A 26,964-nucleotide genomic window follows, 5' to 3' on the forward strand; every position below is an offset into this window, starting at 1 on the left:
CACGATGGTTATAAAAGACTCCCCCCCCCCCCCCCCCCCCCCCCCTCTCTCTCTCTCTCTCTCTCTCTGTATGTCTCACACAGGTGAGGCTATTCTGCTGTACAGTATAGGAAACTAATATTAGAAAGAGCGGGGAGCCCGCATGGCATAATGTGAAATCCCTGCTCTCGCAAAGAGCCGGGTAAATAATTTATTTGTGGCGAAATGATCAGCCTTTTACCTTCTCTCACTCTCTCACTCATGGCTCATTCATCCTTAACCATGAATTGCGTTTCACATTCTGCTAATGTTCTTCAATTTTATCCTTCAACACCCCCCCCCTCCCCCCCCCCCTCTCTCCCTCTCTCTCTCTCTCTCTCTCTCTTTCTCTCTCGCGCGCACACACACACACATATTTTCTTCTGACCAAATCCTTCTATTTTCCCTAAATATAATTTTGCTGCCATCTACTGTCCGTTATAGCAGCTGGTCTTGTCTTGTTCAAACGTAATACAGGCTAGAAGAAAAACATGCAGGACCGCTGAGAAAATTGCACCAGCAGTTTATTTGCAATTTTTTCAGAACTTGTTTACAGTTTATAGCCATATATCTCCCTTGGGAAATGAAAATCTAAAAAAGAACATTAGCAAACATTAGAAAATAAGTCTCATGTAGGCTACCAAGCTACACTCTACTGGTCATTGGTTGGGAAATGGAAATATGTTGGTTTGGTTACCTACTACCTTGTGCCATTCTGGGTAGCATAACAATAAAAACTAATGGGCAGGGCACACCAAGCAGCTCATTTCACTTCTCTGGTTTGTTCAATTTGGATAAAAATGAAAGGAATGACTTCACAGCATCATGACCTTTAGATAACTATGGACTGGTAACAAATAAGAGCTGCACAGAAGCTTCCACCAGTCTGAGGGTCTCCTAATGCTGCCATAAGGAATCAACACAGCATGGCCTCAGCACGTGAAATAATTAGAACCAATCTGTGGTATGAAAGTGGTGTGAAGTCACTCTGTAGCTTTTCTTCCTAATGGCTTATCTAGAGCAAAGTATCTGAAAACCTGAGTACTTCAAAAAAGATAGTCTTGTAGAAAAATAACATCTCACAGTATCCACCTAGACAGATTGGCTCCTGTTTTTCCAAAACAGAATGTTAAAAAAGAGAGCAAAACAAAACAATGTGCTATTTTGTCATCTCAGATACAACACTGAGCTCAGGTTTTGCAGAGGCTTAACCTTATATGTTATATTTGTGGATTTACAGTTAGATCCTTCTATGGCATGACTGAAATGACTAAATGGCCCACCCACCTCTCATGCATTAGAGACCTCAGAGCAGGGGTTTTCACAGTAAGAAAAATCAGTGGTTAGGATAAAGTGGTTTGTGTTACCAAGGCAACTGTACGTGGCACTATGGGCACAGCACTTTCTAGAATCTAGATAGTGGTTTTGTTCCAACCCCAGATACACAATATTAACAGTACTGGAAATATGCACACTGGATGCATACTTTTGGCATCTTTTGCTGACTTCTGAAGAAGGGTACATAGGACACAGAACATCCTAATCCACACTCAAGCAGCATATTACAAAACATTCATTTTATGAAAACATGGGCAGGATACAATATAGTTCTTAGTCTGTGTTTACACTTTGAGCCGTCACAAAAGCTATATATCAATTTTCACTTTATGCCTTGTCACACAATGATAAATATGAATGGGTAGCATATGTTGTATCTTGTATATAGGCTTATCATGATGTATCACACTATAATTATACAAATCAGGGCTGGGCTCCAGTAAGTATAGTATTTACAATAGGTTCTGTCATTTATTTCTCTACAAATATTTACAGAATATAGATTTCACACCTGCTGTCAAAAAGGATTTGCATTGAAATTCATCACAATCAAATAATCAGATACATGGAACAACATTACGAGTCTAGGCAAGTGTCCACATGGAAGGATAACACGAAGCGGATATTGTACAAATATAGTACCACCCCTTCCTCTCAAAACCATATCTACATGGCATGGTGGATATGGATGGCTGATAGTCTTGGACAATTGCATTATTATTGCTCAGTATCTTCATGAGGTATAAGTGAATGTCTATGCCATCTTTCTACAGTAGGGGGAACTTCAGAGAGGAAGACGCTCTGCTAAAGTAGCTTAAATCACCACCGAGAGGCAGACAGGGACGGGAACTAGGTTAAACCAAGGTGTCTGCAACACCTTTTGTTGTCCTGGAAACGTCTATCACACACGCTGCAAAATTAAAGAGAGGGATGCAACATAAGGAGGGCAAGAATGCCTGTGATTGTTGTTATTTAACCAGTAAAATAGACTTCACTTTACTATGTTGGCCCCACCATTTACAAATTAAAATGATCACCATTGGCATGTAATATCAACAGCCAGAAGTCAGCTGTAAAAAGGCACAAAGAATATTACTTTATAGATATCAAAGTGGCCGAGAGAAAAACATGAGCGTTGGTGGTGTGGGCGGCCGCAGAAAACAAGCGGAGCTACAACAGTGTGAAACTGACCGCTGGGCCTTCACAACGACAGAATCTGAGACGGTGTCATTCAGCTACTGCGCGCCCTACATCCTGCGAAAGTCAAGAGATGGCGCTTCTCCCTCCTCCCCGTCCCGTCCGTCTCCCGGGCAGCCTGTTCTCCTCTACGACCTGAGCCACCCGCTGCCGACTGGGCGCGAGCCAAGGGCCCGGCAGCACCGCCGCCCTCCGCCCGTCTGCTTGGGAGAGGCCCGAGATGCTGGCGGCCGACACGCTGCCGTCAGAGTGGCTGCCTCCAGACTCTGACTCAGCGTCCTCCAGCTGCTCCGCGGACAGCGCCGAGGTGAGGAAGGAGAAGGGCTTTCTCTCTGACACAGGATCTACTCCAAAAAGGCCTGGCAGAGGCCTCTCATCATCCTCTCCCTGCCTCTCGTTCTGCCGCTCGCTCTCTCCGTCTTCACCCCTACCATCCCACTCCCTCTCTCGCTCCCTCACACCTTCGCTCTCCCACTCTCTGGCTTCCTGCGTTTCCCTGTACTCGGCTCCCATGTCCCAGTTTTCCTCCTCCTCCTCCTCCCCCCAGTTTAGTCTGGGATTGGGCAGCCGTTGGTCAGGATTAGGAATGGGTAGTATAACAAGCTCCTCCCTCTCTCCTCTCTCCAACTCCACATTCTCCCCCGTCTCCTCCGCCTCTTCCTCCACCCTCTCCTCAACAATTTCCTCCTCTTGCTCCTCCTCCTGCTCCTGCTCTTGCGCAGGCTCCTCACTCTCTGCCCTCCTCACCCTCTCCTCGCTCCTGCTCTTCCTCTCCCTCCTCCCCCTCTCCCTTTTCCTCCCCCTCGCTGTCCCTCTGCGTCTGTCGTTATCATCGGAATTCCTGAGGGCGTCTCTGGGTAAACTCTGAGCTCCTCTTTTTCTCCGCCTCCTGTCCCGGGCCACCTGAGACCCCTCGCCCCGTCCGCCCTCCTCTTCCTTGCGCTCGGAGTCGGGGCTCCGCACCCCCGAGCCTCCTCCTCCCTCCGAGTGCCGTCTTCTCCGTCTCCTCCCGTCTGCTTTCCCCTTTTCCCGTCCTTTCGAGGACCTGCTCCTTCTCTTCTGCTTGGAGCTGCGCCCCCCCTGCTTGGCGGGGTCTACTGCAGCCACACTCTGCTCCTCGGGGTGCTGCGGGGAGGAGGGGGAGGTGACTCTGCGCTCACGGCCTGGACGCACATGGAAGTGGAGGGGGAGAAGAGGAGAAAACAGATTGAAGAGGCAGGTAAGAGACAGAGAGAGCAAGATCTCTGGCAGAGAGCATTATGTAATCTGTTATTAGGGAGCTCCGAAAAGTGTATTTTTGTAAGAGCTGCATTAGTTCAGCTTGTATAACAACAGCTGCTCTTCTCTTTTAATGCAGCCTTCAGGAAACCCTTCATTAGAAATACAACACAGATCTGATTATCAGTATAGTAGCGCCATTCTGCCTGTAATGCCACTTCCTGGGTTTAACGATTTAATGTGCTTTCATATTCTGAGGCCTATTGAATGTCATTCAGAGCTACAGTATGGTTGGTGTTCAGTGCTGGAGGCAAGAAATCAGCCCTAATGCTTTTCATTTCTACACAATTACTGCAGTTGATGATGATCAAGATGATCATGCTCTCACAATGAGGACGACCGACACATGCAGTGACACATGCTGTAAGGTGTTTTCACTATAATCGAAGACAACAGTGGGGATTGAGTAGAGGGATGTAGAGAGACAGAAAATGGGAGAACTAACAGGAACAATTACCAACCGCGTATTCTCTGTCCGTCCAATGACATAGAAGCAAGGTTCGCCTAGCTTGGAGTTGGTCATACAGAGAGACAAGCTGGAGAGCTCCACTGAGAGAGAAAAGGGAAGAAGAAAGAAAGAAAGGAAGAAAGAAGTGGAGCAGAAAGGAAAGGAGTGTTAGGAAGAGGAAACAAGGAAAAGAGCAGAGAGGGGAAGAACAGAGACAGGCCAAATGTAGAAGATAAGATAAAAATAAAGAGATCAAATGAACCAGAAATGGGGGTAGGATGGGAGAGGGATAAATCGCCCAAAAGAAAGACAAAGAGTAAAAAGAGAAGTGGGTTTTTTTTTGTTAAAAATTATCCCAGAGAAGAAGAAAAGAGATTACACACCCAAGAAAAATGCTTCCGTTAGAGTTAAAGCGTGGAGGTTCCCTTCATTTTAATATCCTATGTTGTTACTTTCATACATTTTCATCTCGTGTTGACAACTTTCCTTACAGTCAGACGCATGGTGGCAACTTCCTGAAGTAACTCCCAGACTCTGAGTCTTACCATAGTCAGGCACATAGCCATTTCCTCTCTTGAGGACCAGGTGAATGCGGTGTCCTCCTCTGCGGATCTGCTCCACGGCCTGGCTGTGGGTCATCCCCGCTGTGCTGTCCCCGTTTATCTCCACAAGCTGGTCACTCACCTGCAGGCACAACATACAGCACAACATACACAATATCCAGGGTTGGCTAGGTTACTTTAAAAATGTGTTCCATTTCAGCTACAGTTGCCTCATCAAAACTGTAATCAGTAACATGATTGAAGGGATTACCACAACTAATGTATTGTAATGTGTTTACTTTCAGATGTGAGGTATAAAGGTATGAATAAGAAAAAGTGAAAATTTACAAAGGAAAAATGTATTTCAGGTTTGCTTACAAAACACACATTTTCTTCTGTACCACATTTGTACCTCAAGATGTGGAACACCTGCCACTCTTTAAATTGCCATCTGAGTTTCTTGCTTCCACTTTCTCAGAAGTAATCCTTTATTTTTTCACAAGTATCTGTTATCAGATTAACTTTTTTAGGTAACATAACAGAACACAGTTACAGTTTCCCAGTTAGTATCCCATTACTACCCAACCCTTACTACGCCTAATGTCTGTTTCTAGTAGAGCTGTAGATTATTGAATAGAAAAGTTCAAGCACATACTTGGTTAAAGATGCATACAATTGCATCTTACATACTGAATGTGAATGTACAGACAAATCTACATGTGAACTATATACAGCAAAGTAACACACCTGTATTTTGTGGCTGCGTGAGGCCGGCCCGCCCTCCATCAGCCCCAGCACATAGAGGCCCATGTTGTATTCACTGCCCCCTCGCAGGCTGAAGCCGAACCCTGTGGGCCCACGGTCCAGGTCCACACTGTAATACCTGGAGTCATGCTGGGAGGCGAGGGTAGAAAGGGATTGATAATCATCACTGCAAAATATATCATACAGTGGCAGTGGATAAGTGTTTGGACAAGAGCTGCATGAATCCAATCAATTCAATTATCATAGGAGGGAGTAGAGAGAGGAGAAGAGAGGATGCAACTGCATTGACAATTTATTGATATTCTCTCACTTAGGCACAGATAATAAATGGTGCTGCCCTCACCTTTGGACGCGACCTATGACCCTTCCTGCTTCTGTGACTGGGGTCATAGTCAGTGGATTCAGAGAGGCTTGAAGAGTCTGGGAGAGAGGACGACTAAGGTTAGATTATGGATTCAGATATGGGGCATGCAGAGTGTGTTCTGCGTGTTTGACGCTCTGTGCTCACAGGTGCTGGGCCGGGGGATAATGGTGAGGCGCAGAGTGTTTCCTGCTCGGCGGAGGATGTGAGCAAGCTCCCGGTGAGGCAGGCTCACCACCGAGCGTCCCTCCACCGCCTCCAATCGATCGCCGGGGCGGATCTGACCGCTCCGGGCCGCCGGGCTGCCCCGACGCACCGTCACGAACCGGTGCGGGAGCAGGGAAGCAGCTGCAGAGAGAGAGAAGACAACATCGGAGACAGTTACTAAGACCTTGAATGACTGGTGACTTGACTTGAAATCTAATTGCGATTATTTGACAGAATATTGCGATCGCGTTTTTCTTGTCATACATTTTTTTTTAGAACTTTGAAATAGTTTAAATACAAAAAATAGATGTCAGTGTGCAGGATTTGCTGAATTTAAGTATGATGAAAGGTTTTCACCAATAACGTCCTTGATTCATGGACCACAGATTACCTGGAGCTCTAAACCACCTTGTGGACGCCTCTCTCTCTCTTAAGCAATTAATTGCAGCCTCTGTGAAGTTCATATTGCAATTTTGATTTATTTTCCAGATTAATTGTTCAGCTCTATATAGGACAAGAAAAAAGTTGCAGTTGGAACACAGAACTCTTTTCAGCCCCAAAACTTTCCTCTTAACTGAAGGCAGTGACTAATGTGTGGGGTCAAATGTAGATAAATATAAAAGGGGGAAGATTTATTTGATCAGGACATGTGCCAGAATGCCTAAAACAAGCTGTAATTAAGCTTTGGATGGTTTTTGGCAGGGTTTACGTTATAAATGACTTCCCACAGTAGCCTGTGTTTACACCTCCCCCACTCTGTCTCCTTGAAACACTCTCCTCTTCTCCTTCATCTTCCCATCTATCAACCTATCTCTCCATCCGCTGACACACCAGGAACCGTTTTCGCATGCTCATTGATTTGTCTTTCTCTTCAAGAACAAACTGTCATCGAACACAAGCTTCCCACCGTTATTTTTCCACCCCGAACCTGTCAAACTGCACATAACAACAGACTGTAGATATTTACTCTTGACTTTATACAATGTCAGAGTTTCTTCTGCTCAGCTCAGCTAGGCTCCCCAAACTTGCAGCCTGACTGCATTAGTATGCCACTGGTAATGAGGAGACACACACACACACACACACACACACACACACACACACACACACACACACAGCATTACTTAGGTCTTTGATTTTTGTGCTGGTACCACAAAACAGTTTTCTCTGCTGTCTGGGAAAACACTATCCATCTTCTCTCAGGCCCCACACTGCTCACACCCCAAAAAATATCACCCATCCTGGCTCCTACTGGGAGTGTATACACTGTGTACTATGTGTGTGTGTGTGTGTGTGTGTGTGTATGAGATATAGCGCCTAAATTACAAGTGAATGCTGATGTTGTGTAAAATGTGAGGACTGACAATTAGTTATATAGTATTAACCCTTTCTTCAGGTCAGTCTTGTGTGACTACATCGCTCTTAATTAAGCTCAGCTCTGGTCAATCTCTAAGGTTGATGAGAAAAATATTGAGCGGTCTAAAAATAAATTTGCTTCCATTAATCTCCTGCACTAAATAAAAAGCTTCTTACAGTTTTCCGTTGGATCTATCTGCCTCTGTCTGTTTGCATTTCTAATTCTATCATCTATTCCTCTCTCTGTATCTTAGTAAACCCTCTATTACTCTCTCCCTGACCCCTCTCTTAGGGTATGGCGTGCCTCAGTGACAGCTGGCCCCTCCAGTGTCTTGCCAGTGTCCTTATGTAACCCATCAGGCAGCATAAACATTTTCAGACTTTCACTGAGCCTGGCTGCATAACTCCCTTTCCATTCTATATCCTTCCAGGGTAAATATAGCCTGTATAAGCTGTTTTTACACAGCGCAATGAAATACTTAGTAATTGGGGGGTTATGAATATTTCATATGAGATGTAGTGTAAGTCAGTTACATCCAGATGATCATCCAGTTAAAAGGTAGAGGCTATAATTCACAGCCGAGGGACACATCTCCCCATCCGGGCCTAATCTGGGTGACCCAGGCAGAAACGGCAATCAGGTCAAATCAAAGCTAAGGCAGCTTTGCAAATAGTCTTCTTATCATACATAATACATCAGTAGTGCAACGCCAGTTGCCAAACATGCATACCCATGCAACACCCATGCTCACACGCACATGGGGCCGCTGCACGCACACACGCACACACACACACACACAAAACCACACAAACATACCCAGCGACACACATGCAGAGGGAGAGAGACAGATGTACTCAGCCACAGCCACACACAGCATCACGCACAAATGGGCACACTCACACATAGATCTACAAACCACACACACACACACACACACACACACACCCCACCCACACACACACACACACACAGATGCATCCAAATGGACTGCTTTAAATCCTAGTGTCTTTTCCTCTGGCTCTCCATGTTCTCCTGTCCAGAGTAATCCCACTGCAGTATGCCCAGCAGCCAGCCAGCCTCTGACGCGCTGCACTGATCACCGCTCAGGAGTGGTAACAGCCCCCCTCCTCGCCATCGTAAAAATCCCCCTCTGCAGCCCAGATGCCTCAGCCAGTGCAGGCATCCTGACAGCAGATACCTCCTGCATGACAGAGAGGGAGAGGAGACAGAGAGCACTGCTGCTGTGTGGCACCTCGATCAGGATTCCTTAGCAGCATCATTCATAATGCAACAAGAGCAGCACAGGTTAGTGAATGTCAAACTCACCACTGCTGATAAATCCATTAATGATACTGCGTGTGGGGCACACTAATGGCTCTAACACACCAACCATCACCGAATCATCGGAGCAATTCATCTTGCATACTACTGCAGGTCTGGCTGGGGTCACAATTACTGTTCAATTCACTATCATCTGTTGCTATAGCTGCTATCACCAGCCACTATCTGCTATAATAGACATGCTACCTATCTACCACTTGTGGGATTACAACATCAGTTTGATAAACTACCTGAAATCCAGAACATGTGTGAGCCTGTGGATGTAACTTTCATGTCAACAGCACTGAAGGCCCTGCACACAAGTCGTGTGTCATATCAAACTTTACACATAGAGTACAGCACACAATTTAACAGCTTTACCTCATGCACAAAGCTAAATGTGAAATACTGTACCTAACCAGAACCCTCCCCATCTTGGTTAACATGAAATGAGAAGTGAAGCGAATAATTACGTTTAGACTCCTTCACAGTTTTCAAAGCGGACTGTAGTCTCTCCAGCATGGCTCTTTGATTAGCATGCGCTGAAAAACAACAAAAAAAATCCTAAATCCCGTGTCGGGCGGCTCGAAGGTGCTGAGATTCACGTGTAATGGTCAACAGGAGCTAACATAGGCTTGTTGTTCCTCTGTGGCTTTTCCTCTGTTGCTCCTCTGCTAGGGAAATGCTCAGCGTAGCATTTCTCGTAAGCAACCAGAGAGAGATGGAGAGAGCGAGAGATAGGTGGGAGGTGGAGGGAGGAGAGAGAGAGAGAGAGAGAGAGAGAGAGAGAGGAGGCAGAGGGAGAGAGTGAGAGTTTTAATCTTTTGAAAAACCAGACTGAACGCTTTTACTGCAGAGTAAAGGGGTGTGGAGAGAGAGAGTGGGCGGGAGCTTGTGAGAGAGAGAGAGAGAGAGTGAGTGAGAGAGATGATGAAGAGAAGAGTGGTAGAGAGAAAGAGGGATGCGAGGGAGAGAAAGAGAGAAAGATAAGAAGAGCAAACGATAGGGAAAAAGGGGAGATGGGGGGAGAGAGAGAGTGGAGTTTGTTTCTGTGACAAGACAGGGTGAGACGCAGGGGAGAATGAGGACACGGAGGAAACAGAGAGGGTCTCCGCACCGCAGAGAGAGGTGGGCCTACAACCTTAATCTCACCATGACAACATAAATGTATGTTAGCTCGGCCCATAAAGCAAATTGAACCGCATCAAAATGGAACAGAGGGCAGCCCATACAAGACACAGGGAGGGAAGAGGGGGCAATACATCACAGGGATGCTGCGGCTAACCTGCCATTAATAAGCGCCGTACTAACAGCTAATAAGGGCTGTATGTGTTCGCCTCCCAGCTAGAACATAAACTAGCCTCATTGTTCTGTCAGTTGAGAGCTGATAGAGAAACACAGTGTGAGATATGGCTGTGCGAGACCAAAACATCCTATCAACAAAGGTCATTCTGCCGGAGAGGCTGGAGCTGACACGGTGATTTAGAAAGAGAACAGGCACACATAAAACCTGTGAAGCTTTAGTTCTTAATAGGCCCAGGCTGTGGGGCTTCATGCAGGATAATCTGACTATTGATTCCATCGATAATCTGACACAGTGTGCACAGTAAACAAAAGCACACACGCATGCTCACTCAGGAGCACACAAAGCCTACTGTAGGTGCATGCATCCCTACAGACACAAAAATGCACACATGCTTATGAGCACATGCACACAGCCACAAATGCATGCATACATACAATCAGAAAGCCATCAAATGCAAAACCTGTTGGTGTGTGTGTGTGTGTGTGTGTGTGTGTGTGTGTGTAGGGATGCACCGATGCCACTTTTTCAATGCCGATACCAATTACGAGTATGAAAGTTTAAGTATCGGCCGATACTGAGTACCGATCCAATCCATTACTTTTACTGAACAGTGCAGGCTTACTTCCTTAGTTTGGGGCCAATGGACAAAATTATTTAGGTAAAATCCTTGTTTTTCCCACTGTTTGAGAAATACAGGCTTCTATGTGCCACAAATGCATAAAATCAAGACAGTTTGCTTTTATTTCTTACATGTTACTCATGGCTTTCGGTATCAGATTTTAGTCTTGGGTAAAATCTCCGATACCAATATTCCATTTTAGCCTGGTATCAGCACCGATACCGATACCAGTATCGGTATCGGTGCATCCCTATGTGTGTGTGTGTGTGTTTGTGTAAAAAGGCACAGATGACAGTGCAAGTTCATTCAAAAACTGGAAAAGGCAAAGGCAAGGTGAAAAGCATTAAATTATTAGCCAAGCTGTTAGTGTACCAGCATGCAATATGATGCTAACACTCTTTTTAATTAGTTTTTACTATGTAGAGGGTTGTGCCTCTGAAAGTTGAGGTAATAATATCCAGTAATAATATCTAGTAATATAACACAGAAGAGGCTAAGTGGTGGGATCTGCTAGTATACAAGGGTGGTAGGTGGTATCTCAATTTCTACAATAAGGTTTGACAAAAAAAAGAACCTGAAATTAGTTTTACTGGTTTTTGGCCATCAAAACAACAACAATACATTTCTGGTGATTATGGGGGTGGTGCATTTGCATTGAGCTTACCATAACTACATACAGAAAATGTACACTTGATGAATTAATTTTCTGTTTTCTTTCTTCTAGCTAGCCAAAAGGGTATTCAATGATAAAAAATGCAAAAATGAACATGAACTATGAGAAATATTAACTACCAAATAATTTAAAGTCATTGAGAACAAGGGGGGGCAAAACTGATTTCCTTCCACAACGCAGATAAGACCTGGGAACCTGGGAAAACACGCTTTCCAAGAAAAGGATTGATGATACATCATGACTCATTCAGTGGCACACAGCCATAGTGACCACTTTTTAATCTGCAATTACCTAATGGCCTATCTGTTCACAAGAGCATCCAAATTAAACCTCTTTCCCTGGGCAGGTAACCAAATGGCTGGACCGCTGAGCCAGAAAAGTTCAACTAATACTGTTTAATGTCTGTCTGACTCTGACACCCACTCTGGACGTCTACTGTCATCATTGGGCCTTTAAGTGAAAAAATACAGTTTCACAGACTAAAAAATCTACTGTATTTCAGACATTTAACTTGATACACATGCTGCACATTATAAATATTAATATGATCCGCCACTGGCCAGTCGGCGCTCACCTTTGCCATTCTCCACATCCTGAGAGGCGATGACGAACCCGAAGCCCTCCCCCGGCTTTCTCCTCAGCTCCACATCAAACCCGCGGGGCAGCCTGGTTCGCTCCCCACTCTGCCTCTCCTGACCCGGCCCAGGAGCCGCGCCGCTGTCCCCCTCGTCCTCCAGGCCCGTGTTCAGCCAGTCTTTGGGCTCCATGGTGAGGGTCACTGGGATCGATTCCAAGAAGCTTGTGCTCTGGACCAGCGGGCGACGCGCCGGGGCCGGGGAGGGAGGGTTGCTGGTCGAGGTGCGGGGCCGAGGCAGGGCTTCTGGGGGCGGGGAGGAGCTGTCTGCGGCCACGGGTGGAGGAGGGGGGCGGAGCAGAGGCGGGGGAAGTCTCCGGATGGAGCTGGGGGAGACGGAGGAATGATAGATGCCTGATAATGAGAGAGAAAATTACTGTGAGATGATTTGCGCCGCAGGTGTTCAAACTGGGCTGTCAATCAAAAGCGTTGAGTCTGCAGGGAATGTGAATAATGCATTTACCTCCTCTGTAAACCAGTAAGATGACCTCTCCCTGTTTGGTATGTTCCTGGAGAATCCTTTGCACCTGGAGGGAGAACAAGGCAAGGCAAGGCAAACTTTATTTATATAGCGCATTTCATACACAAGCAAATTCAATGCACTTCACATAAAACATTAAAAATACATACAAATCCTCCTAAGCCAACTTGCTCAGGGCCACATTTACATATCGCAATAAAAATCTTTCTGAGCCAACTTGCTCAGGGCCACACACAGCAAACTTTATTTTGAGTGAATTTACCCAAAGGTTTATCACTAGTGTTGCTATTCCCCTGGCAAACTTTACTCTACACTAACTTATTCAGAGGTAATTACCAGTCCGGAGTTTAAAATCCTCCTGAGTTAACTTACTTAGGGCAACATTTAAATTGACATATTAAAAAGAAAGAAAGAAAGAATAGGTAAAATAGGTAAAACATAAAATAAATAAATAAATAATAATAAAGATAATAACACCTGTTACATCTACATACAGATGCTTTAGCAGAAGGCCACAGAGAAAAGGAATGTTTTAAGCCGAGTTTTAAAAGAGCTGATAGTGGGAGCACATCTCAGTGCATCTGGAAGTTTATTCCAGTAATTGGGAGCATATTTACTGAAAGCAGCTTCACCAGATTTTGTTTTCACCCTGGGAACAACTAACAGACCGGTCCCAGATGACCTAAGAGGAGCTAAGCCATTCAGCTATAATATACAAATATATTATAGCTAACTCTGAGCTTGTTGGAGTATATTTGACACTTTTTCAAGGGCGACGTCTTCATCTCTCGGGCTATATGATGATGATCTATATTATTTAGTATGTATGTATATACTGTATATGATGTAGTATGGTATATAGTGATGTATGTATATGATGATAAAGCCCTTTGAGACATGCTTGTTAAAGATGCCATGAACCAGCATCTTTACTTCCTTGATTTGATGTATTTCCTGTTGAAACAGGATGTTGGGGCGGGACATAACGCAGTGAGGGATTGTTCAAAAGTGTAAACCAATGGAATATGAGTCAAGGAGAGAAAGGCAGTTTTATTTGATGGGAGGGGCAGAGGGGTGTTCAAAAATCTGTGAATCTACTCTCCTCACCTCTCCTCCCCTCTCCTCCCATCTGCTCTTATATCTCTCTATTACCTGTGCAAAGCTGAGACTCTGGACGTCAGCTCCGTTGATTTTGACAATAGCGTCCCCTGGCTGTAGGGAGTTGCACTGCTTCCTGTCCCAGACCCTCTTCACCACAGTCATCCTGCCCCCCGGGCCGGCAGCCGTCACGCTGAAGCCCAGGCCTCCTTCACTCTGGGCCAAGGCCACCGGCACCAGCTCCCCTCCGCTCCCGCTCCCGACTCCGCTGCCCAGACTCATCGCCCCCGGAGACGACACGCTGCTGGGGCTGGCGCTGGGGCTGGTGTTGCCGTGGAAACCGTTGAAGCCACGGTGGTGCGGGCTGTCGGGGGTGGGAGGGGGTCTGAGGTGGGAGGAGGTCTGCGGTCTAAAGAGGCGGGAGTGAGCGCTGCGCGGGCCGCCGGGGGAGGAGGAGGGCCTCCTCTGGGACTGAGGCAGCGGCAGCCGGGAGCCGGGCAGCGTGCAGGTGGACAGGTCGCTCTCAGACGACTTGGACGTCCCGTAGCGTAAAGGGTGAGGGGGCGCGGACAGGGAGTTATTGTTGTGATTACGGATCATAGAGGCCCTGAGGAACAAGAAGAGGGGGATTTTGATCAAAAATAATAACTAAAGTAGAGTGCATGATGAACCTTTGGTGTTTAGACAGAACTATGGAAAGAGATTATTGCCAACAGAGATGTATCTGAATTGCAGACATTTTAATTTGTCATGTTCATATTGAATCGTTGAATGTATACATGAATTCAGAAACTGAATTTGTAAGGCACAATTTGAAACTGAATGCAGTGACTTCAAATTGAATGTGATAATTATTGAATTTAACTCATAATTTCAAATTCAGTTTTCTCAATTCTAAGTCAGTTCTCTCAAATCAGATTGAGCTCAGTGAGAAACACACCTGAGGACTTAGGAAAAGCAAACAAGCAAAAATTCAGTCCAACAACGTTGGAGAGTGTACTGGTACTGCTACTTCTAAGTTTGAGCAATTCTGGACACACACTCTCTGATGTGGTTTCCGGTCATTTGGCAGAAATGTAATGATGAATTCCCAAGCGGAATATAGCTAGTGAAACTGCTAGTAGTACCAATATGCTCTCCAACATTGTTGGATTGAATCTTTGCCTGTTTACTTTTCTTAATTCCCTGGATGTGTGTCTCAGAGAGCTCAATCTGAACTGTTAAAACTAAAACTAGTTAAAACTTAAATTCAATTTTTGGAATTTATTTACTCAAAAAATCTTTATTGAATTCAACAGTTCAATATGAATATGACAAATTCAAATGTATGCAATTCAAATACAGTTTCTCCTGGCACTATTCTCTCTCGATATATAACTTACTTTGTATCTTATCTATAGATGTTACCTGTGTGAGCCAATGGCAGAAACCACTTCGCTGTCACTCTGGCTGGCCAGCGTTGGGTCGAGCGACTGCAGCCTGGCTAAACTCCTCAGGGAGCGAGGAGGGCGCACAGGGGGGGAGGAGGCAGCGTTGCCCATACTGGAGCGTCTGTACGGCGGTGACAGTCTGGCAGCGACGGACGTGGCGTTTCCATTGGCGTCTAACTCCAGCAGCACCCCCGGCTCCACGTAGCTCCCGTCGTGGTGGACGCCGTTGAGATTAAGGTGCTGGGTCTGGAGAGTGGGTGTCGGGAGGCGAGGTAGGCGCTGGTGTAGAGGCTGAGGCTGGGTGGTAGTGGGCGGCAGGGTGGGGTCCCCGCTGTCCGGCAGCCCGGGCGGGGGCTGCTTGGGACAGCCGTCGGGGTTGTAGAGCATGGGGTACCCCCTCCTGACCTCCACATCCACACTGAGGCCCACAGGCACTGACTTGAGCATCTCCACCACCTCTTTGTGAGACACTCCCAACACACAGATGTCGTTGATGTACACCAGGATGTCCGCTAGAAGAGCAGAAAGGGTTGCTGATGCATATGGATCTCAACATCAATACATTTCCTGCCTAATACTTGGTGTTTTCCTAACCTGCAGCTCAACACTTATATACACAATCTTTGTATAATGCTTGGTTGACCTGTGTCTAGTACATGGTGCATGTACTCTGGGCAATTGCTTGTACATACTTTTATTTTAATTATTCTGACCTTTCTCATACACATGAGTCTGCAGATAAGTGTAGTTCACAAATGAAACGCTGTCTGTGTGTTTTGTGTGGGTGTGGACTAATCCAACCAACTAATCCCGCTAAACCAGCCTATTAACAGATATGAACTAGATTCCTCCCTGCAGAGACAGCCTGTGCTCTGGGTTCCTAGAATGGCAATATCTGTGTGTATGGGCGTGTGTGTGTGTGTGTGTGTGTGCCTATCTGTGAATTTGAGTGTGTATGACTGCATATGCATGTGTGATGATAGCTAGAGTGCTAGCCATTAGGATTAAGGACTGATTGAGATATACACTTGCTGTGAGAGATCAGAAAATTCCAAAACCATAATCCAAAAGGGCTAGAGATAGAGAGAGCAAGAGACAGATAGATAGATAGATAGATAGATAGATAGATAGATAGATAGATAGATAGATAGATAGATAAATAGATAGATAGATACAATACCAATATAGGTAATATAAATAATCATCAGATATCTTGTTTTGAAATGAAATTCTTCCATCGATTCAGCCACCTTATACATCTCAGGTTGTTTTTTTTTTACAGTAATACATCTCAGATAACTTTTGAATGCCTCGTTGCATTTTACCCGTCCTGAGTGCTGACGGCCCCCCTGGAGTCACACTGTAGACCTGGAGGAACTCTCTGGGTCTGCTGCCCCCCACGATGTTGAAACCAAACCCTCTGGAGCCCTTGGACAGGTGTGTGTGGACGGGGAAACCCCTGAGCTCCCCAGGCTGGTCTGTGAACCCTGGTAGTCCCAAAAACATACAGAAACAGAGAGAAGAGAGAGAGAGAGAGAGAGAGAGAGAGAGAGAGAGAGAGAGAGAGAGAGAGAGAGAGATGAGAATATGATGATGCTTACCTCCAAGGAAGGAGTCCTCAAGTCAATGGAGGGGTAAAAAAAAAAGTTTAATTTACCACTTGGGTAGTGTCAGAGACAGAGTGGGATGAACAGAGTTTTTGTCCTGTGTGTTTATACGCCTGAATGTTTCAAACTGAAGGGTTTTAGGAGTGAGGGGAGCGAGAGTCACAACACTGCAAACCAATCGCCAGATGGCACTTGGCGCAAAACACTTATAAATAAAGAGACATGCATACAAATCAAAGCGTTGGGTGGAAAGGTTGCATTAAACAGAATCCATTACTGATTATTTACTTCTTCCTTAAAATCAGTAACATAATCCATTGGATTGACCCAACTCAGAACTGTAATCTGAATTTTAATTTATGTTTTGATTACTTTGCCTCCCAAAATCTATGGAAATGTATTTAATTTAAAACAATTATTTCGTTTTTCTTCCATTTTTAGTACAGTTTTTTCTTAAAATGATGTCTTGAAGCGATTGACCCTTATCACTGTGCAATGGTTGCATATGCAACCATTATTTCAAATTGTATAAATTGATCCTTGTGTCTATAAAAGCCTTTCTCTCCTTCAAATATGTCATTAATAATAACTGAATCTCAAAAGTGTTCATTTTTCATTAGCTGTAATGGGTCACAGATACCATTTCTGCAGTCAGATTACTGTAACCCCTTCACATGCAGGTAACGGGCTATAATGGAGATTCAAGCCCCTCCAGAGCAACATAAATTCTGTGCCTGAGCAATATTGCCTTCTAGTGGCTAGAGGAGCACACTGCAGCTCAGTGAGACAAGCTGGAACCCCAGCATTACAGCAGATGGGTCTCTTACTGACTGTAATCAGCCGTATTGGACAAACATCAGAAATTACATTATGCCCTTTTTCCTTTATCATCGGATCATATAACTAAATTATGAAAACGAGTTGGCAGTCACGTGTCCACCATGTGTCCGCCCTGCCAGCCGCAGCAGTGGGCTTGGCTCTCTGCCAGCAGTTCCGGGCTTTAGGCCTTAATCACTTCCACGTCTCAGTTCAACTAAAAGCTCATTCCATCTCATTTGACTCTACTAACAAGCTGGCTATGTCTGTTACTTCCTTTCTTGACAAACGTGTTGCTTCCATTGGGCTGTTCGACAGTTAAATGCGTCACCCATGTTCCTATAATTACTATCTAGAGAGAGAGAGGGGAAAGAAAGAAAGAAACAAGGAGGCTCACATTCATTTTTGTAGACTGTCTCCCTGCTCGGAGCTCGAGGACTCTGCCAGCTGGTCCTCTTGGGGTTGTGACTTGGAGAGACAAAAGGAGAAAGCAAAAGAAGAGCCACCCACTTCAGAGTCATAATAGTGATGGATATGATGTGACAGTATTGGAATTGAACGCACTCAGAATAGAAGACAGATCAGCCTGCCTGCCATGAATAGTCATGACAAATTTGCATAGCAACTCTATTATATTCAGAGCATATTTGGAAGGGATTTGTGTGGGCTGAGTCGACAGTGTAACTCACTCTATGTAGTAAGGCTCTCCTGGGTCACTGAAGGCCTGGTCCCAGTGATCAGGCATCAAAGCTCTCAATCTGGCGCCACTTCTGCTGCCGATGCCCCCGTTCTCCATGACACTGCCATCCCCTCTGCTGGACCCCCGGGGCCGGCCGGGGGACGGGTGGACAGGAGGGACAATGGCAGACCCTCCTGCAATGGTAGTGTTAGAAATTATACTGTTGAAAACTGATTCATGATCGGCAGGCCCATTAGCAGAGCGGGTAGGGCCGATGCAGCAAGTGAGAATAAAACTGAATCAAATTGTTACGTTCTCCTGCAATCTGAAACGACTGTAATAACCTGATGCTGGCAATTCCAGCGGGGAGTTGACAGCCAGAAAGACCTGAGGTCAGCATCTCGGCTGGCTTCATCCTGCCTCTCAGGAGGGAGAGAGTGTGACCATGCATTCCCCACTACCAGCTGAAGGAAAACAAGCAGGGTTTTTTTTGCCTCGCTGTCCTTGTAGCTGTCCTTCAGCTGTGAGCTCTTGCGTGGCTCTGAGAGGTGTTGGACATGAGACGGGGTGTCCTGACTCCCGCTGCACGCGCCAAGAGCTGCCGGACCCAGCCGCCCCCACAGTATCACTTCAGAAGATGACTCAGCAGAGGTCGGGGTGTTGGACAGCTCCCTGAAACTCCACCCTGCCTGCATCCTGCATCCATCCCCCCACCACCCCCTCCCCCTGGCTGCCTGCTCCCCTACCTGCTTGTTTGGAACACCTCTCTAACTATCTGGCTCCCCGCCTGGCTGCCTTTCTCACCTCACACTCTGCCAGCCTATCTCTTATCAGACACCCTGTTATACCGCACTGGCTCCCTGCCTCTTTCGCCACCTTCCTAACACCCAGCCTTCCTACCTGCCTCCACCACCAACACCACCACCACTCTAGCTTCTTGCCACCATCGCCTCTCGAACTCTTCTACACTGCCTCCATGATTGCATTTGCATGGATTCATAAACATGTCCTGGCGTGAAGCATTGGTAGAGATTTCAAACTTTCTGTTTAAACATAATGAATTCTGGCAATGAAAAAATGTGCAGCCATTTAAGGATAATGCAGAGAATTTCGTGGCTGGTGCAGCGGGCCACCCATCACATCCACAATAAAGGAGTTTTTGCCTGACGGTAGAAAAAAACTATAATGGCCGCATGCTGGCTATTTCAGTGCTAGGAGAACAAAATAATTTGATTCAAATACTCTCTGCCTCCATGTCACATGACTGCCTGCTCTCTCACTTCCATGCTTTCTCTGTAGTTTTCTGCCACACCTCCCTGCCTGCATGCTGGGCTATCTGCTTACCTCCATGCCCGCTTGCCCTAAGGCAGTCTGACCTTCCTCTGGAGGTGATCCAGCAATCGATGCGGCCACAGCCACACAGAGAGTCTGGAGCATACTAATCGTGCTAATGATTGATTAATGTGGGTATCAGAGACTGTAGCTATATATAGGGGGACAATGCAGTGTTTAGCTGCTGGCTAATGTATAGGGCTTAACGGGTAGGTTTTCTACTATCAATACATCCTAGGATCTTGAACTATAAAAAGAAAACCAATAATACTGTAATAATCAATTGATGATACTACATATCGTCCTATATGCACCGATTCCATTTAACAGTTCTTACAATGCCAGCAGGATAACTCTTACTTATTATTGTCATACCACTCAGTATAACTTTGCTGTTTATTTAAATTTACATTATGGCACTTTGGCCACCCATGTTGTGTTATAGAGCAGGTTTACGGACACTTGCCTGACAGGCCGGAGTCTTCCTCGCTGTTCTCGCCCTCCTCTGCAGTCTTCTCCAGGTTGCTGAGCGATTTGCTGCGTGTGCGGTAGTTTCTGAGCAGGTTGCGGTGCTCCTGGTAGGTGATGGGGGGGCTCTCTGGGCTGATGTGAACGGGCCGGGGGGTGCCGTAGTAGTTCCCTGACAGAGAGAGATGGGGAGATCATGAGGAAGATGTCTCACCTTGAAACATGGAATTGCAATGAGTACACTGTACTGTAAACTACACTGAGTGAATTGTACTGTATGTATTTTTGGCATTGCTGTTGCAATTCAAATGTAATCCATTGTCATGAATCTAAATGTGCTCAGTAACAGCACACAATCTCCATGAACATATGTTACAGACATCGTATCTGATGTGAGTTCATGAGGTAAAAGGCTTGTACCTGAAGGAGAGCATTTCTGATGGGTGTTTCTGCACAATACATACAGCACATCTATGAATATGTGCATTATATATCCCCTGAGATCAGTAAAATACAGTCTATACTTTCCATATTCTCAATTATATCCATTTGCCCTCGCAGCTAAAGAAGAAATCCAATTACTTCCATCTCTCCATTTGGTTCATGGGGATCAGGGTTGAGGGGAAACATTAGATTACTGAACTCAACAACAAGGTCGCCAGCCATCATCATGTACTGCAGTTCCTGCAGGCTACTGCATGCATGATGCTGCTGATTCTCCTGATTGCTTTGCTGTAGCAATATGTCTGTCAATGTCACATGTAAGGCAAGGTGAGGATGACATTTATTGTTCCCATTAAACTCTTATGAATTATGGATGCTAATCTAAGGAGGCCTTTTAATCAGAGGCAGCAGTCTAACCCTTATGGGGGGAGGAGTCTGCAGGATAGATGAGAGCTGAGCAACACCTGATGACATTAATATGCATAAAGAGATGCCATTCCAACTGATTGCCTTCCCATCATTAACTATGTGAGCCTAATTCATCAAAACAAAAACTGTCAATAACGTTGTCAACTAGTAGGGAACACTGATGAGAATGTTTGAATGATTTGAACCATGATGCTCAGGGTTGAGATTTGGTAAGATGTAAGTATACATATGAAAAAGGGGGAAAAGAATACAGAATGGAAAAATAGTCTTTAACATAAAATAATGTAAGTATTGCCAATAAATCACCTTGTCATTTACATGATACCCTAATTAGCTAAATTTCTAAGTAAATTCTATGATACTATCATGCTATTATTCAGAGAAATCTATTATTTCAGCACTGTGTATTAGATTTTATCAATATTTGCAAGTATTTAGATAAAGAGCAATTAGGGCACAAGAAATCAAGAAAAAAGAGTGCACGAACTGTGTTACAATTATCTTAGGATAGTCTAGAACAGTTTGTACTAGATGATAAACCAGCATGCGATTTCATTAGGTCGAACTAAGACGGTGGAGCAATTTGCTCAACTGGTCCCTCACCTTTGAACTTGCCACTCTCAAGCAGCGCTCCTGACTCCTCCAAGGAGAAGAACTCCTCTACGGTGACAAAGTTGTAGTCTACCCCTGAGATTTCCCCGTCCCGGGACTGTCTGGTAGTACCTGGGGAGCGAGACAACAGAAAAGATCACATCATACATCATGGCTATGAGGCCAGAAATACCTCTAGCCCTAGCTTGGATGATATGTCAGTTAATTAAAGCCATATCTTCTCATCTGGGCATGTGATTATCATGAGTCAGTGTCTTCCAATTAAGTGCAGTATTGAAACAAAACATTAGTTAAGCAAACTATACATAAATAAGCTAAAACTAGTTAGTTTTGCAAATTATTGAATTATACAGAAATAGTCCAAAGGTAACTCTAAAAGACATTCTAATGGTTCTGTATTGGTGTATTTACTGAGATGGAAACAATCCAAACATCCTTCTGACCAAATTCAATTAGCACATGAATTGTTAATAACGATTAACAAGTGACCCCCTTCATCCCAGCATATCCTTCTTGATGTGAAATCAGTCCCAGGACACAGTGCCCTTATACCCGCAAACCAAAACTTGGTCACTCAGTGGTATGACGAGCATGACTACCAAGGCCTCTTCATTATGAACAGATCAATATGAACAGAATTAAACATTAATTAGGGATTCTGAGGCAGCGTCTTAAAGTCTTTCTAGCATGGTTGCAAAGATGGAGAGCCAAGATGATTAATGGTCTGTCATCATAATTGATTAACATTGACCATGGCCTCTAAGAGAAGCATCCCACACCACTGCAGAGCTCTCTAATGTGTCCTCTATTCTGACCAGAACTTCTATCTCCTAACCTTTAAACACATGCACAGGCATGTAGTGTGAAGTGTGGCACATTGCATTCTCACTCGCTGTAGTCAATTACTCATCAAGCCAAATCTGGTGGGAGAATTTTCATTTGCACATTGACCTACAACGTGCCCATTCTGACCTTGAGATGAACAAATCCTTCCCCAGACAAATTTACACCAAGCCCAAACTAAGGACGAATCTCCTTCTTCCGTCCTTCTCTTGGAGGAACACATATGACGGCAGTGTTGGCCGGTAGGAGGGAGTCACACCCAGTTACCCTATAAAACCCATGATTAATGCACTGCTGTCTTGGGAGCAGCTCTCCCAGCCACAATGACACACACAGAGCATGCGCATGCACACACACACACACACACACACACACACACACACACACACACACACACACACACGCACACATGCACACACATACAACAAAACAAACTCACATGCACACAACTCCCCAAGGCACATAGACACACAGGCACAGACACACACACACACACACACACACACACACACACACACACATATAGAGTACAGGACGTCTCAGTCGGCCTGACCCCTTCCCTCTGTGGTACCAAGTGTGTTTATGCGTCCCAATCAGCAACAGAAGATGAGGCTCTGTCTCTAATTAAAGATCTGATAGCAAATCTCCTGATGGCATCTGACGTGTGTAATTCTTCTCCTCCCCTCAGGACACACAGCATCTCTACAGCTGATACGGCGGGAGGCAGGGATTCATTATCTATGCACCCTCCTCTGAGATATATATGACATGTCAGCGGGGGGACAGGATGGATTATTGACATCTTCTTCTTCCCTGCCTGTCCCTGTAGGCGCCGCACACTGATCCCACGGGAAGGAAGTGAGATAGGGATTGAAGGGGTAATTACACAGAAGTCTGCATCAACACCCAGAGAAAGCTGTCTGTCAAGATCAGGCAACGCAAATAGCTAACTATGAATCCTACAGTTGAAAAGGCCAAAACGGTCTCCCTGACAACACTGGAGCAGGCGTATTAGAATAACCAAATTATGATGTTTCTTATCTGTGACTCACTCCGAAGACAATTAGAAAACTCTTTTACAGAGGAGGCAGAGACACGGCTGTCCTTGACCGCACGACATTGGCTTTGAGTAATCCAAGGGCACATGTACAAATCATTACACTGATTATATAAATATGGATGGGAGAATACTATGTAAATGAGTGTATGTTAAATGGCTTCTGCAAATATCGAACACAGGACAAAACGGTATGGATGAGGAACCAAAAAGGCAGTTTTCACACACATGAAACAAAAGGCTGTGTTAAATAAAAACTATATTTCAGTGGACTAAACACACGCTGTTGTTGCCGACACATTTACCTGCTCCCCAAGGCTATTACCACAGAGTAAGCATCCTATCTGTCTCAGTGGGCACATAAAGCCATTAGATTGCAGTCTGCTGCCCCTCCTCCACTTTGGCACCGAGATACGTTTGCTTTTAATTTAATTCCCCCTCTAAATTATTGATACAAGGCCTGCATTTACTTAATTCTGTCATTCATTTCCATTTTTATGCTCTGCCCTCCTGACTGAGCCTTTGTAATCATATTTCTTGTATCAGTGCCAGCGCCAACATCAGAGTACATCGTCTCTTTAAAAGGATACGGGGATTGAGATACTCTCCAAATTGCACAGCAGTACTAAGGCAGATAATTAGCATAGAAAATAGAAATAGCATCTAAATAAAAAAGCCAAATGAACACAGAAGCCATCCTCTTACTGATGTTAAACATTACACTATATTAACATCACACTATCAAAACAAGACAAATTAGCTACCTTGAACACTTGAACAATGCTGTCTGTGCTTCTATGACTACTTAGTGTTATCTTAGGTGATTATAAGCTCTGGTTTATTCAGTCTGGTTTGCGTACAGCAGCACAATAACAAACTACAGGAGGAACATACATTAGGTCCTGAAGGGGGCCACAATGAGCCACTGATGAAAACTCCTCAGCTTTTAGTTCCTGTTACACCAAGCACAGCTGCATCCTCGAGGGAAAACAACAACAGAAAAAAAAAATGAAGAAAAAATTCTGCTGTCTCGCTTGTATATCTACAAGTGGTCTGAAATGGGATCTGATGGTTTCCAAGCCGTCTCGGGATCAGGCCAGCATGCGTGTGTTGGTGTAGGCACGAGAACAACAGCATCTTACTGTGTCATCTCCAGCAGATCAGAGGATTACACAGCCGGGGGCTGAGCCCGCCTCGTCACTCTTGCTAAAAAGAAAGCACTGAGAGGCAGGGAGTTGTTTCCCAAGTTTAGCGCGCTCGACACGGCCAGCAGGGCAGGCTGGGCCGGCCAGGGCTGCTGCATGCACTATATTACAACATCTAATCCATAAATACAGGGCATATAGTCATAGAACAATGTCTAAATCCTTCCCCGACCAAAGATCAAAGTGCTGATTGATCTGATGTTGTATACGCCATTCCTCCATTATCCATCCCCTTCTAATTACAAAATGGATAAAAGTGCTACTGTTTATATGGGAAAGACAGTCTCTGTGTAGCCACTTGTAGATGCACCAGGATGCACGCATGGCTCAGTAATGAGAGTGCTTCATATGAATAAAATTGTAATAATAATATAATATGAATATTTATGCATGCTCAGAGAGACAGTGTTTATCTTTCTCGCGCCATCTTGGGAGTTTTGACCTGTGCCTTGTTCTGTCACAGTGTGGTGTGTGGCGTGGCGGCAGACTGTCCCACATGACCTACTTCCTGGACTAAAGGAGAGATTAGCAACAACTCCACATTGCCACAGCAAGGTTAAGGCTACAGATAGGTGGTCTGTCTCCTCCATAGTACTACCTGCATAAGAAAATAAACGTGCACGGAATAATGTTGGCTTGAATATTATCAGTCTACAACAACAACAGAGATCCTCCCAGAAACCCCCACTTGTTGTGGCAACTCTGTCCTCTAGCCTTTTCTGCTGTGACGTCACACTATAGAGGATTAAGATAGCAACAGATGCACTACAACTAGCTGCCTTTGGCTGCCATTGTGCTTGGTTTTATTCATACACATCAAATAAAACTGTCTGTACAGACTGCATGCCTCTTTAGAAGGTGATCATACTATACAAAACTTTACAAATGAGAGGAACCTGTCAAACAGAACCACCATCTGACTCCCCACCACCTTACCAGCACCCAGACAAAGCAGTAGCTGGGAGCGCAGGAGTGAGGATAGGAAGGGGGAATCTGCCACACAGGATAAACCCAGTGGTGTGACAATATAGACAGTTGCTATGGGAATGTCCTAATAGTGCTGGTGGCATTTTCTCTCTCACCCAAACCTGAATTGAGGTATTTTAGTCTTGAAGCCGGGCCTGGTGATGTGTCAGGTTTTTTTTTTTTAATTAAATCAACCCAATCTTCTACTTGCATATATTGACACGAGGAAGTGTGGAAAACAGCTCTGCAGGCTTGTACCCCAATTAACACCAGTGCATTCACGTGGTGGCGGCCATGTCTCTTTTTGCATAGGGATGTGTTATATAAAGATGAATGAAGTCAAAGAGTAATTCAATGTCTGAAGAGTGGTATTGCCTGAACAAATAAGTAAGAAAGTGGTTGTGTATGGCAGATAGAACCACAATACTATGATCACACTGTAAACCAACTTAAAGTGAGGCTTAATCAAGGGACACACATGTGCAAAGATGGGAGAATTACAGAGCTTTTTGAAGGTAGAGTGACAGCTACAGGTGGCAGCAACAGGGCAAAGGTTCGGACAGGAGACTTAAAGAGATGGAGCGGCAGCGGATGAGAGGAGAGATTATATAGACTGGGCTTAGAGGGCTAGAGAAGAGGTGCAGAGGAGACTTACAAGGTACAGCGCGGAGGTAGAGGTTCTCTCGGATCACCTGCTGGAGCTGGCTGTCCATGGAGCCGGGCGTGAAGCACTTACTCAGATACAACCTGAGATCCTTGCACAATGTCGAGCCTGAGGGGAGGGCGCAGAAACAAGGATGGGACGGGGAGGAGGGAGGAAATCACACGACAGCTCAGTACGCATAAACAGTCTGATGATGTAGTCTGGTACGATTCTGTCTAAGATTTGTTTATAGCCCGTCCAACAGAGAGATTGAAACTTCAAGCGAACATACAAATCTTTATTGATGCCGGGCTTGATTTACCACTATCATTTACAACCTAGCCTTTCATATACACACACATAATATTTGCACATCTCCTCTTAAACACTTTACATATATCTTGAGTATATACTATGGCATTTCCAACCTCATGCATAGAGTAATAACCGACTGAGGCTTATTGCAGCAGACACAACAGTGAGGCTGACGCCAGGGGAGGCAGAGCTGATCACTGGGGCTCCTTTTCCTCTCTCTGATCTACTAATTTCATCTCAAGTGCTTTACAGCCCTGATGACAGGTCACTTGCTGTTATGGATGGCCTGAGCGCATCTCCTGCCTGTCAGTCTGACAGACGACCGCACTGTCGGTGCTTCCCCTGCAGGCTGCCGCCCAACCATCCACACCCTTGTCCGCCCCACCCCCGCCTTCTGCTACAGCGGTTCTGCCCAGTAGCAGATTGAATTTGCTATGCTATTAAAAAACGTCACTGTAGTATAACTTTATTAGTAG

General features: G+C 45.2%; 2 protein-coding genes across 2 annotated transcripts in view; one reads left to right on the forward strand and one right to left on the reverse strand.

Annotated features, from left to right (window-relative positions):
* fam110a (family with sequence similarity 110 member A) overlaps positions 1 to 26,964 on the forward strand; it is a 141,791-nt gene that overhangs the window by 18,177 nt on the left and 96,650 nt on the right. The gene's annotated exons all lie outside the window — the stretch shown is intronic.
* The window catches only part of magixb (MAGI family member, X-linked b), a 37,218-nt gene continuing 10,807 nt past the window's right edge, over positions 554 to 26,964 (reverse strand). The window contains exons 3-20 of the mRNA XM_071898812.2: positions 26,186 to 26,302; positions 21,451 to 21,570; positions 19,982 to 20,146; positions 18,185 to 18,368; positions 17,893 to 17,963; positions 16,398 to 16,559; positions 15,050 to 15,584; positions 13,697 to 14,249; positions 12,527 to 12,590; positions 12,004 to 12,417; positions 9,305 to 9,373; positions 6,095 to 6,295; positions 5,930 to 6,006; positions 5,569 to 5,715; positions 4,825 to 4,963; positions 3,220 to 3,716; positions 3,056 to 3,156; positions 554 to 2,995 (exon numbers count right to left, since the gene is read on the reverse strand). Of these exons, the coding sequence (XP_071754913.2) occupies positions 2,620 to 2,995; positions 3,056 to 3,156; positions 3,220 to 3,716; positions 4,825 to 4,963; positions 5,569 to 5,715; positions 5,930 to 6,006; positions 6,095 to 6,295; positions 9,305 to 9,373; positions 12,004 to 12,417; positions 12,527 to 12,590; positions 13,697 to 14,249; positions 15,050 to 15,584; positions 16,398 to 16,559; positions 17,893 to 17,963; positions 18,185 to 18,368; positions 19,982 to 20,146; positions 21,451 to 21,570; positions 26,186 to 26,302 (3,992 nt within the window). The 3' untranslated portion in view covers positions 554 to 2,619. The remainder of the gene's footprint in view (positions 2,996 to 3,055; positions 3,157 to 3,219; positions 3,717 to 4,824; positions 4,964 to 5,568; positions 5,716 to 5,929; positions 6,007 to 6,094; positions 6,296 to 9,304; positions 9,374 to 12,003; positions 12,418 to 12,526; positions 12,591 to 13,696; positions 14,250 to 15,049; positions 15,585 to 16,397; positions 16,560 to 17,892; positions 17,964 to 18,184; positions 18,369 to 19,981; positions 20,147 to 21,450; positions 21,571 to 26,185; positions 26,303 to 26,964) is intronic.

The sequence above is a fragment of the Centroberyx gerrardi genome, chromosome 14 (assembly GCF_048128805.1).
Source record: "Centroberyx gerrardi isolate f3 chromosome 14, fCenGer3.hap1.cur.20231027, whole genome shotgun sequence".
NCBI lineage: Eukaryota > Metazoa > Chordata > Actinopteri > Beryciformes > Berycidae > Centroberyx > Centroberyx gerrardi.